At 61.6% G+C, this 11,885-nt stretch overlaps 1 protein-coding gene and 1 long non-coding RNA gene across 2 annotated transcripts in view; one reads left to right on the top strand and one right to left on the bottom strand.

The window, feature by feature from the left end:
• Positions 1-2,075: 2,075 nt before the first annotated feature.
• Positions 2,076-4,398, bottom strand: LOC116858177. Its single transcript, XR_004380874.1, has 2 exons — positions 4,226-4,398; positions 2,076-2,273 (listed from the first exon to the last, which is right to left on the bottom strand). It is a non-coding gene; the product is annotated as an uncharacterized LOC116858177 (long non-coding RNA).
• A 334-nt stretch (positions 4,399-4,732) lies between these two features.
• The window catches only part of PLXNA1 (plexin A1), a 49,407-nt gene continuing 42,254 nt past the window's right edge, over positions 4,733-11,885 (top strand). Inside the window, exons 1-2 of the mRNA XM_032842870.1 lie at positions 4,733-4,762; positions 10,227-11,499. Coding sequence (XP_032698761.1) covers positions 10,246-11,499 — 1,254 coding nt within the window. The 5' untranslated portion in view covers positions 4,733-4,762; positions 10,227-10,245. The remainder of the gene's footprint in view (positions 4,763-10,226; positions 11,500-11,885) is intronic.

Here is an 11,885-nt window from a genome sequence, read left to right as displayed (position 1 = left end):
GAATGCCTCTTGCTGGGCTGAGCCCCTCTCTTATCTGAGGGGACCAAAGTCGTAGAGTGTGGAGATGGCTCTGTGCTCAGCCCTCCATGGGCATCACCTTGTCTCTGGTCTCTTGACAGACCTCCCCACATCCACGCCGGGCCCCCAAGCCCCTCTCTTCCCAGTGGCCAGAGTAGGCTTCCCAGAATATATACAATTGGCAGCTGCTCCTCACCCCCTGAGCCCACAGCAGCTGCCAGTGGGCCAAGTCTGACGACATCTACCCACAGCAAGACACCTCACTGTGCTGCATGCTCGGGGCCAAAATGGGCTGGGTGTTCTCCAAACGTCAAGGATCCCCCGGGAAGCACCTGCTCTCTGCCTGCTCTCTGCCTGCTCCCAGCGTGTATGCACATGTGCACTGCCCACGGGGGTGGTGGTGGAGGGGTTCTGTGTGTGGACAGAATCCCCTGCAGGTTCTGAGCAGGGAAGCTTTCCTCTCTCCTTCCCCAGATCCCTCTGGGCCACAGCATGGAAAGCCAAGTGGGGAGGGGCCGGGTAGGAACTGGTGACTAAGGAGGGTCCCTCCATATGCTCAAGGCAGGAGGTGGCAGGCATGGGAGAAGTAAGAAATGAATGGGTTAGAAATATTTGGGGATGGGGCGCCTGACTGGTTCAGTTGTTAAGCATCTGCCTTCGGCTAAGGTCATGATCCCAGGATCCTGGGATCAAGTTCCACATCAGGCTCCCTGCTCAGAGGGAAGCTGCTTCTCCCTCTCCCATTCCCCCTGCGTTTCCTCTCTCGCTGTCGCTCTCGGTCAAATAAATAAAACCTCAAAAAAAAAAAAAAAAGAGGGGGGTCGTCTGGGTGGCTCAGTGGGTTAAAGCCTCTGCCTTTGGCTCAGGTCATGATCTCAGGGTCCTGGGATCGAGCCCCGCATCGGGCTCTCTGCTCAGCAGGGAGCCTGCTTCCCTCTCTCTCTCTGCCTGCCTCTCTGCCTGCTTGTGATCTCTGTCTGTCAAATAAATAAATAAAATCATTTAAAAAAAGAGAGATATTTGAGGGTGCCTTGCTGGTTCAGTTGGTAGAGCACGTGACTCTTGATCTTGGGGTCATGAGTTTGAGTCCCATGTTGGGCATGGAGACTACATCTTAAAAAATTGTGCAAAAAAATGTTATATATATATATATATGTGTGTGTGTATATATATATATACACACACACACACACATATATATATATATATATTTGATTTCTGAGCTGGGGGTGAGGGCCAGGCAGGAGTCAGGGGACTCAGGGCCAGAGATCAGTGGTCATCCCCCAGGAGCCTGGTGTGCCCAGGACCCACTGTGCTCCCCCAGAGACTCTTCCTCGCCCATCAGCAGTGGGGGCCTGCCTCATGGAGAGAAGGCACCCTTGAGTCTACTTTTGCACAAAGCTTGGAGTTGCCAACATGCAGATGCGGCCTCTGGAAGTGCTCCCATGGTGGGAACGTTGGAAGGTACTGAGAGAGCCTCCTCACCAAACATTCCAGATCAGAACCATTTTCTCACAAAGTGTTCCCTGCCGTCGAACGACTGCCATGCCCCCTTGAACTGCGTCAGCACCCAGAAGCAAAATCCACACAGGAAACCCAGAGAGGGAGAGCCCAAGCAGCCCAGCTGACTCATGCCCCCCGTGTGATGTGGGATGAACAGCAGTAGCTGCAGACCTGGGGGTGTACCCTAGCTCTGCCTCCCCTCCTCTCCTGCACGGGATCCGGGCCTTAGCTCAGAGCAAAGCTTAGGCAAGGTGCAGCTGGGTTAGATGGGAACCCCAGAGTGCAGAACCCAGCGCACTGGACTCATCCCAGCAACAGTTACTAGCCGTTGTCTCTCCAACAAGCTGTCCATTGGGGTCTTCTCCCTGTGTTCCTGCTGGATTGTTGCCTTTTGCTTTATTGACTCTTGGAGTTCCTTCCCTATCCCACGTCCACAGCTTTTGTGAAGTATATGTGTGTGTTGCAAATATCTTTTCCGAAGTCCCAGCTTGCCTTGCCATTTCCTCTTTTGTAACTCTTGGTGAACAAAAATGACCAATTTTAAGTAGTCAAACTGATCCACATTTCCCTTTATTTCTTTCCTTTTGACATCCTGCTGAAGAAATCCTTCCCTTGCCCTGTCTATTGCCTTCTGAAAGTGCTTCAGTTTTCTTCATGGCTCTGGGGCCTAGGGTCCACCTGGAATTGATGGTCTGGCATGATTCACGAGCATTACATAGTCCAATTTCCATCTTGAACAGATCTTGCTGCCACTGTTTGGGGGAGTAGACGGAAAGGTGACATGAGCAAGAACGGGGTGGAGTGGGATGGAAGGAAGTGGTGTGATCTGGAACAACATTTTAGAGAGAAGCCACAGGGCTGTGGGAAGCAGGGGACATGGGGGAGGGGATGGAGTGTCTAGGAGAACATCGGGATTCCTGGTTGGGCAACTGTGGGACGTGTGTGTGGGGGTGCCCAGCTAATCATGAGCTTGACTGCCACCCAGAGCCCAGTGCCCCTCTTGAGGTTCCTTGGAAACAGTTGGAGACAGGGGGCTGCTCCCCAAGGGAGAGGCCATGGATCTTGGGGACTATGGAACAGAGTGAGAAGGGCCTTGAACAGTGCCTGCCCTGGTGGCCCTGGAGAAGACAGGTTGGCAAACGAGCAGGTAAGAGGTGGGGACAGCCCAGAAGCCAGCAGGCAGAGACAACCCAAAGCAGGGATAGACATTTTCTCAGGCACGGTGTGGTGTACACACACACTCACTCACCCTGAATGGCAGGGTGGGGAGGTCTCCTACATGTATTTCACGCAGGAGGAAAGTGAGGCTCTGAGAGTAGACAGGACCTACTGTGTATTAACTAGCCGCACCAGGACCCTCACGCAGGTCTGTGTGGCTCAGAAGTCCATGAGGAATGAAGGCTCTTGGGTCTTGTTTGCCACCTACAAGCTGGGGAACCTGGGCAAGTCACTTCACCTCTCCTACCTCAGTTTACCCATCCATAAAATGTATCAGAGCCCGGTGTTGTCAGCACTATATTAGTGCTTGCTAAATAAAACAATGGACAGGACCTTTGAAGAAGCTCTCTCCCATTTAGGGACACGCCTGTTAAAGCCACAGTGGAAAACCAGTATGTACCACCAGCTAGGGAAATCTCAACAGTGATGGTAGCAAGTGTGGGTGAGGATGGGGGGCTGCTCGGACCCACTCACACTACTGCCGGGAGTGCAACCTGGGGCCATCACTTGGGAAAATTGTTTTTCTGGCGTCTACCAAACTAAACATACATCTACTGGGTGACCTGCCAGCCCAGCTCTGGGTCTTAGCGAGCCGCCCAGAGACTGCACGGGATGTCCATCACAGCCTGATGCACAGTGACCCACAAATGGGGACCTGTGTCCATCAGCAGGAGGGGGAGGCACTACAAAGCAGAGAACAAACTGCCTACCGGCAGCACGGGCTGGCCTGGGCCTTAACAGCGGGAGGATCGCTTTTCTAAAATGTCCCAAGACAAGTACAGCCAAAGCAGCATGCCATCTGGGACGCTCGCACAAAGGGTCGAACCCAAAGGAAAAGGAAGAAAAGACGAACTCAGAAACTAGGATAGGGGCTGTGCGAGGGGAGGGAGGGGAGGGACGAGATGGGAGGGCCCCTTGGCCAGGTTTGAGCTCCTTGCTGCGTTCCCTTTCTCAGCCCTGTGCAGCGAGGAGGTGTCGTCTTCTGCAGGGATGACGTAGGGTTCACACACAGCCTTTCGGGCTAAGTCCCCCGCCGCTCCCCCGGCCACAGCCAGGCTTTCCCGTCCTGTCGGTTCTGCGCTCTGCGCCCCTGTAGCCGCGCCTCCCCTCCGCGCGGGGCCTTCTGCGGGGCGGCCTCTCCAGGGCACCCAGCTCGCGCCTCTCGGAGCGCGCGGCCGCCGAGCGCCCGGCGAGCACGGTCACCGGCGATCGCCTGCCACCCCGCCAGCTCCGGCCCCTGCACTGCTTGCCAGCCCCGCCGCGGTCGGGGGCAGCCCGGTTGGCGTCCCGCCACCTCGCCACCTCCGGACCCGGGGCGGCCTGTTACCCGGCGGCGAACGCGCCACGGGCGGGTTGTGCGCCGTTTTGCTCACCGCTAGGGTGCTCATCCCACCTAACCGACGCGGTGGCGGAAGGCCAAGGGTCTTGACCCACAGCCCTGCACGACCCGGGGCAAGGCGCGTACCCTACTCGGGCCTCAGTTTACCCTTGTGTGAATGGGAGCTCTATTCTTAGACCGGGCACAAGGAAGGCTGGACCATCCTTGGGGACACCGGCTCAGGACAGCCCCGGAGGTTGGAGATCCCCGGGGACGCTCCGCCGCGGCCCCCGCGCAGAGTCATTAAGGCGGACGAGAGTATCGCCCTTTGAAGACGTGCGGTGGGCCCCGGTCAGAGCGCGGCGCGGGACAGAGCGCCCTCTGGAGGCTACTAGCAGCCCCGCCCCCTGCGCCCGCCCCGCCCCCGCAGGCCCCGCCCCCCGGCCTCGGGCAGCGCATGCGCGCGGCGCGGCGCTCCGCGGGCGGCGAGAGCGAGGCCGGTCCGCAGCCGCGCGACGCTCGGCGCCCCATTCATGCTGGGCAGCGGCGGCGCGACCACGCAGCTGAGCCCGGGCGCGGCGGCGGCGGCCTCGGCCTGGGCGGCCTGCGCGGCTTCGGCGGCCCCGCGGCGAGACGGGCGGCGGCGGCGGCGCGGGCAACGGGGCGCGGCGATGGCCGGCGGCGGGGCGCGCCCCGGGGCAGCCCGTGAGTAGGGGCGCAACTTTCCCCCGCGGCGCGGAGCGTGGCCGGGCGGGGGTCCCGGGCGGGGGGCGCGCCGGGGTGGGAGGCGCCCACGGACCGGAGCGGGGCGGCCTCCGGCCGGGCGCGGAGCGTGCGGCCGAGCGGCCAGGGGGTGTGCGCGGGGGACTGCGGCGCGCGTGTCCGCGGGTCCGCGTGTCCCTGCGGCTCCGGCCGGGCGCCCGCGTGTGTCCGGGCGCGGCCGTGGCGCCGGCGCTGAGCTCGTGGTGTCCCCCGCCCGGCCGGGATCGGACCGCGGCCCCAGGCCCCGCGCCGCCGGCCTCTCCCCGCCCGCCCGCCCGGTCCGGCCCGGCCGGGCCCGGCCGCCCGGCCCGCCGAGCTCGGGGAGTAGCGCTCCGGGCGGCGCGGCGTGGGGGCGGAGGCCGGCGCTGCCCCCTCCTCAAACGCAGGAGAGAAAGTTTGCGGCGGCCCCAGCGGGAGGGCCCTGGGGGTGCCCAGGCCGAACCCGGGGCTGGACCGCGGACTCCGATCTCCGGCCGCCGGCAGGGCCGGGCTGGGCTGGGCAGGCCCGGGCCGGGCTGCGCGGCTGCCTGGGCAGGGCCGCGGGGAGCCGGAGGAGGTCGTGCGGGGCTCCATCCTCAGCTGGCCCTCGGGGCGCTGGGGTGGAAGTTGGAGCCGCTTCCTCGGGACCGACGCCCGCTCCCGCCCCCTCTGGCCCGGGGTGCCGGGAGATGGGCGCTGTGTCCGCCCCTGGCCCCCAGGGCCGCTCACCCGGGCTGGGAGGGGGCGGTGCGGGTGCCGCCCGGGAGGCCGCTCCGCTGGATCGGGCCTCTTCAGCCTCCCCCTCTCAGGGCCTCTCCAGGGTCAGCCCGCTTCCCTCCGAGGCTTCCGATTGCTTCCTGGACAGTCCCGGGCCTGGTGTGCGGCGTAGCTGGGGGCGGTGGGGCTGATTGGGGGTTGCCTTGGGGAAGGGGGAGCGGGGCTCTAGGGAGGCCCCTGCTCGCTGTGAGATCCCAGGTGCAGCCTGCAGAAGGGCTGTGAAAGGGGCTCCAGAGGCTGCTTGGAGCTGAGAACTGACCCTGGCTCATCTTTGGGGTGCTGGGGCCACGCCCCTTGAAAGAAAGGGGTGTGTGTACTGTGGGGGGATGTGGACTGGGCCTCTGCTCCCTAAGCCAGGGCTTCAGCAGCTTACTGCTGCTCCACCTCTTTCCCTGCCCAGACTGGTTCTCTGGGGGGGGGGTAGGGGGCTCAGTCTTTGCTCTTCTGGCCCTTGGGGAGCGCGGCCCAAGTCTTCTCTGCTCCCTGCTGGTTTGGGGTGTGCAGGAGAGACCAGGTGTGGCACCAAGCAGCTAAGACTCTGCCCAGCCCTTGAGGAGCACCCAGTCCCATGCCAGAGGCAGATGAGAAAACCAGAGATTCCCTTTCAGAGCCAGGCTGCAAATCAGCCTGGGAGGGTGGCACGGGGAGGCCCAGGAAGGACATTGCAAGCAGAGGAGGCAGCACAGGCAGAGGTCTGGCAAGTGTCTGTGTGGCTGAGGTGTGAGCTTGGGGTGGGAGACAAATGAGGTGCTGTGGACAAAGCAGGTAGCCCTTTGCTGGTCTTCTGCACCCCCAGATTGTTGCCTGTGTGTTCTGATCTCTTGGGAAGATCCCCATGTCTAGAGCAGCTGGCCAGGAAGGAAGGGCACCTCCGGGAAGGCCCAAGTGTGGGGCACTTTTTCTGAAGAAGACTCCAGTACTTCCAGATCCTGGTCTCATCGGACTTGTCTAGTGGGAGAGCAGGACAGCTTGGGACCACCTCCTAGGGCCTGTGTTGGGGGGAGGTGGGTGACAGTGCAACTCTTCGCCCTGGTTGCTAATGGGCTACCTCTGGGCAGGATGGCTGCATCCCCCCCATGGCCCCCTATGCCCCAATCTGCCCAAGTCTCAGAATGATCCAGAGTGCGAAGGCAATGGAGATTGGGCTCTCCCTCTGTGAAGAGGGCTCTGAGGGCCTTTGTTTCTCAGGATAAGGAGTGGTGGTGGCTGCTGGGCCTGGAGAAGAAAAGGGGATGTTGCTGCTCTATGCTCTGCTGGGCGGCTAAGCCCATCCTGTTCAGGAGTGGAGCCGGCTGTGCTGTGGCCCCATCTGCCTCTGCCCTGGCCTCTCCGTCCCTGGCTAACCCCTGGTTGGCACACCCAACACCACTTGAACACCAGTTCAGCTTCTCCCTTCCCAGTCTGGTTCATATTGCCCCCCCAACCCGGCACAGCCCACTCTCCATGGCAGGAAGCTGCAGTCATTCTCACTGCCCCCTCTGCATGGTCCAGCAGGTTACAGTGCCCGGCTTGGATTCTTGCTGCTCTCCTCCCCACCAGCTCCCAGTGTGCCTGGTTCTCTTAGAACAGGTGGAAAGGCCTCCTGGAGGAGCCTCCCTGGACCACAGTGGCCAGTTCTCCCCTCCCAGCACCTGTCAGTGCTCCTGTCCCCCAACCCAGGCCAGCGTGGTCCTCCCTAGCACCCAGGCCCGGCTTTGGCACAAATGCATTTTTTTTCTGGGCAGACCAGAGCTATGTGGGACATGAGCCCCAGCCAGTCAGCTGGCCATCCATGTTTCTATAGAAGCGTGGGATTTCATCCTATCCTGCTGGGTGACCTTGGGTCTGAGCCCTGGGCTCCATAACTCTAAGATAGGGGAAGTGACTGAAACGTCTTCACTGGCCTTTGTGAGATGGGGTGGGGGGGGCACGAGGGACCCAGCCCTGGACTTGGGATCCCCCTTCCCTGGCTGGCAGTTCCACGGTGTGGCCAGTCCCTTCCCAGCAGCCCCTGTTGGGGGAGAGAGGGAGTGGGCCCAGGGCCAGCCGGGAGTTTGGATAGTGGCTTCTTCAGCCGGGTCTCTCCTGTTTAATATAAAAAGTAGGGCCCGTAATTGCATTAAGACGTGTATAATTATCCCGGAGGAGGGGAGAGCCCAGCCCCTGGTAATTGCAGGCCTGCTTTGAACTGATAAACGGTGAGTGATTCATGTTTTCTTTGGAGTTCACATGCACTCAGCTTTCAGCCCAGGCCCTGCTGACACTGTGAGGAGCCTGTTCCCTGGCTCCTGAGCTGGGGACAGGGCTGTGGGGAAGGGCTGGGGACTCCTCTCCTGGCTGGCAGCATAGGTGGCTGTAGTTCTTGGGGTGATGTCTGGGTGGAGATCCTAAAAGAGAGGCAGATGACAGCCAGTTGGGAGGGTCTTGCAAGGCGGCACAGCCGGGTCCTCTTACTGTGGGATCCTGGCTAAAGCCCCTGGCCTCCCTGAGCCTCAGTTTTCCCACCTGAGCCGTGGGTGTAGGTCTGCACTTGGCGGAGGGTGAGTGGAGAGTGAGGACAAAGTGAAGAAGCAGGCTTTGCTCTGGCCAGGATCCGTTCATTTACTCATTTATCCACAAGTAGCAGGCCCTGGCGTCGGCTTCGGGAGAATGCAAAGAGCCGAGCCCCATTCTCATGGAACTGCTGTTCTTGTGGGGAGAGCACAAGTTTGGGAGCAATAAGTAACAAAACCGTTTGCAAGTCCTGTGCCTCGAATTAAAACAGAGCAACTAGCTGGGATGAAGAGGCTGCCACCTGCCGCTGGCAGGTCAGGGCAGACAGCCGAGACCTGAGCGGGGTGTGGCAGGGAAGGGAAGAGCATCCCAGCAGAGGGAACAGCAAGTCCTGGCTGAGGGCAGAGGTGCCCTGTGCTGCAGGGGCAGACATGGGAGCCCAGAGATCAGTGGGCCCTGTCTGGCAGCCTATTGACTGTGGCCAGCTCCCAGCCCAGACCTGGCAGCAGGCACCTATCTTCTGGGCCTCAGCTTCCCCCACCTGTAAAATGGGGCTGCTGGTCTATGTGAGGGACATTGTCTGGGAGCAAGGAGTGTGTGAAGCCCTGGCTGGCACCAGCCTGTGTCTGGATCGGGTGTTGCTGTGTTCGGGCTCCTGGAAGAGCTGGGCTGAAGCACCAGCATCTGGCAGCGCCAGGGCAGGGCCGCTGCTGACACCACGAGGGTACTCCTGCTGATTGCATGCCTCCACCTTCCCCTTTTTGTCCATAAGAGAGGAGCTCTGATCGTTCCCATTTTGTAAATGCAGAAACTAAGGCTTTGAAAGCATAGTGACTCCTGTCAGGGCCTCTTGGCCACGGAGCCTCAGTATAACCGAGTATCTGACTGCTGGCTGCTGGGCTGGGAGGAGACGAGACTTTTCCAGAGGAAGAGGTGTGTGGTCCATGGCAGGATCTGGGGGCAGCTGACCTCATGTACAGTTCCAAAAAGTTGCCCAGGTTACTGTGCGGGGCCTGGGCTGTCGGTGGGCATGGTGGGTGAGGCCAGGTGCTGTGGTTGTCCGGGTGAGAGATGGGTAGGCAGTTTGGGGGAGACTTAGTGGGGGAAGCTGACCTTAGTGGAGAGTGTGACCTAGGAAGTACAAGTGGGAATGTCTGGGGCCTGGTGTGGAGGTAAAGGATGCTGGGAGCCTGATCTGATGGGAGGGCAGGAGTCACTGCAGGTAGAGGGCAGCCTCTGGGCTTTGCACACTGCAAAGAGAGAGCCACTGCTGAGGGGTGGGGTTCAGGGAGCCACTCCCCTTCCCCTTGGGAGGGCTTCCTGTTTCCTTGGAGTTGGGGTGAGGTGTGGAAGGGCAGCTGAGAAGCAGGCAGGAGGAGCCTAGAAAGGGGCAGTGCTGTGCTGACAGCATGGGGTAGGAGACTAGTTGGCTGAGGGAGGGGATAGAGGGTGGGAAGTATACAAGGCTTGGCTTTTGGGTCATTCTTTGGAATACAGGGCTCAAGGTCCAGAAAGGGGCTGTGCCAGGGTCAGTCAGCAAGTAGCCTCAGGGCCAAGGTGACCCAGACTGCCTCCCGCCCCCTCTGAGAATTGCTGTCTGTGTGGTGATGGGTCTCAGTGTCTTCATCTCCTGGTGGGGGTCCCCCTATGAGTAGGGCTCTCCAGGGAGCATGTGTCCCCAGAGCCTCGGGCAGAGAGGTGGTCACTGACCCTGGGAGCTTGGAGCTGAGGGGGGTTTGTTCCCTAGGGCATGGGGAGGCCCCGAGTCAGGAAGTTATGGCCTCCAGGTTGGGGTGTTAGCTGGGCTCCCAGTCTGGAGCCTGGACCTTCATGATCTGCCTCTCTGTTCCTGGGTCCATTTCTCTCCTCTGCCTAGGAATGGCAGGCCCAGGTGTTGATGGCTGTCCCATGTTGCTCATGGGCTCACGAGCTCGGTCTTGGCACTCCCTGCCTGCAGGTCCTCAGCTTGGGGAGGGGGTCCTCTGTCCACCCCTGGGCTTCTCCTGAAAGTTAGGTCATGCCCCTGGCGGTGGAGTGCGTGGGATGTCCCAGCATGGGCTGGGCACCACAGAGAGCTCGTGAGATGGTATGTGTGAACCAGGGTGTATGTGTGTTCTCTCCTACATGTAGGGGCTGTACCCACACGCACGCACCCTCTCCCACCCACTCTCCTTTGCAGGGCTCAGGCTCCCGGCCCCATGATGCATGCCTCTGCAGGACCTGAGCGTCTCGGCCCGAGGCCCCGGCCCGCCATGCCACTGCCACGTCTGAGCCTGTGGGCGCTCCCACTGCTGCTGCTGCTGCTGCTGCTGCTGCTGCTAGGAGGTGTGCCGGGGGCAGCAGGGGCACCCAGGGCCGGCGGGGGCCCGCAGCCCGCCTTCCGCACCTTCTCAGCCAGCGACTGGGGCCTGACCCACTTGGTGGTCCACGAGCAGACCGGCGAGGTGTACGTGGGCGCCGTGAACCGCATCTACAAGCTGTCGGGGAACCTGACGCTGCTGCGGGCCCACGTGACGGGGCCCGTGGAGGACAACGAGAAGTGCTACCCGCCCCCCAGCGTGCAGTCATGCCCGCACGGCCTGGGCAGCACCGACAACGTCAACAAGCTGCTGCTCCTGGACTATGCCGCCAACCGCCTGCTGGCCTGCGGCAGCGCCTCCCAAGGCATCTGCCAGTTCCTGCGGCTGGACGACCTCTTCAAGCTGGGCGAGCCGCACCACCGCAAGGAGCACTACCTGTCCAGTGTGCGCGAGGCGGGCAGCATGGCCGGCGTGTTGATCGCGGGGCCGCCGGGCCAGGGCCAGGCCAAGCTCTTCGTGGGCACGCCCATTGACGGCAAGTCCGAGTACTTCCCCACACTGTCCAGCCGCCGGCTCATGGCCAATGAGGAGGATGCCGACATGTTCGGCTTCGTGTACCAGGACGAGTTCGTGTCGTCGCAGCTCAAGATCCCCTCGGACACGCTGTCCAAGTTCCCGGCCTTCGACATCTACTACGTGTATAGCTTCCGCAGCGAGCAGTTCGTCTACTACCTCACGCTGCAGCTGGACACGCAGCTCACCTCGCCCGATGCTGCCGGGGAGCACTTCTTCACCTCCAAGATTGTGCGGCTGTGCGTGGACGACCCCAAGTTCTACTCCTACGTCGAGTTCCCCATTGGCTGCGAGCAGGCGGGCGTGGAGTACCGCCTGGTGCAGGATGCCTACCTGAGCCGGCCCGGCCGCGCCCTGGCCCGCCAGCTGGGCCTGGCCGAGGATGAGGATGTGCTGTTCACCGTGTTCGCGCAGGGCCAGAAGAACCGTGTGAAGCCTCCCAAGGAGTCCGTGCTGTGTCTGTTCACGCTGCGGGCCATCAAGGAGAAGATCAAGGAGCGCATCCAGTCCTGCTACCGTGGCGAGGGCAAGCTCTCACTGCCCTGGCTGCTCAACAAAGAGCTGGGCTGCATCAACTCGGTGAGTGGGCGCTGCCCCGGGCCCCTCCCCGTCCTTCACTGCGGCGGCCACGGCCACATCCGTGTGGACCGGGCACCGCTCGCCCTGGGCCTGGGGCCTGGCCATGCATTTGCTCTCTGGGCCTCTCACCTCACCTGGTGCCAGAGGATAGCACCTTCCCTGACGCCGGGGTGGCCTGAGGACCTAGGTGCTCAGTGTTTGGTGGCCGGCAGCCACAGCTCTCACTAGACCACGAGGAGTCAGCCTGGGGTCAGCGGCTTTGTGGGGGGTGTCTTCCGTATGCCCCCAGGGAGGCTGCAGGCTCAGAGAGGGTTAGGGATGTGTTCAGGGCCCCCTTGAGGTGAACTCGGGGAGCCAGGCTTCAGCCCCTCTGCCCTTGCCGCCCA

Source organism: Lontra canadensis, unplaced genomic scaffold (genome assembly GCF_010015895.1).
Source record: "Lontra canadensis isolate GAN:19392208 unplaced genomic scaffold, GSC_riverotter_1.0 scaffold133, whole genome shotgun sequence".
NCBI lineage: Eukaryota > Metazoa > Chordata > Mammalia > Carnivora > Mustelidae > Lontra > Lontra canadensis.
This window is presented reverse-complemented; position numbering and strand designations above follow the sequence as displayed.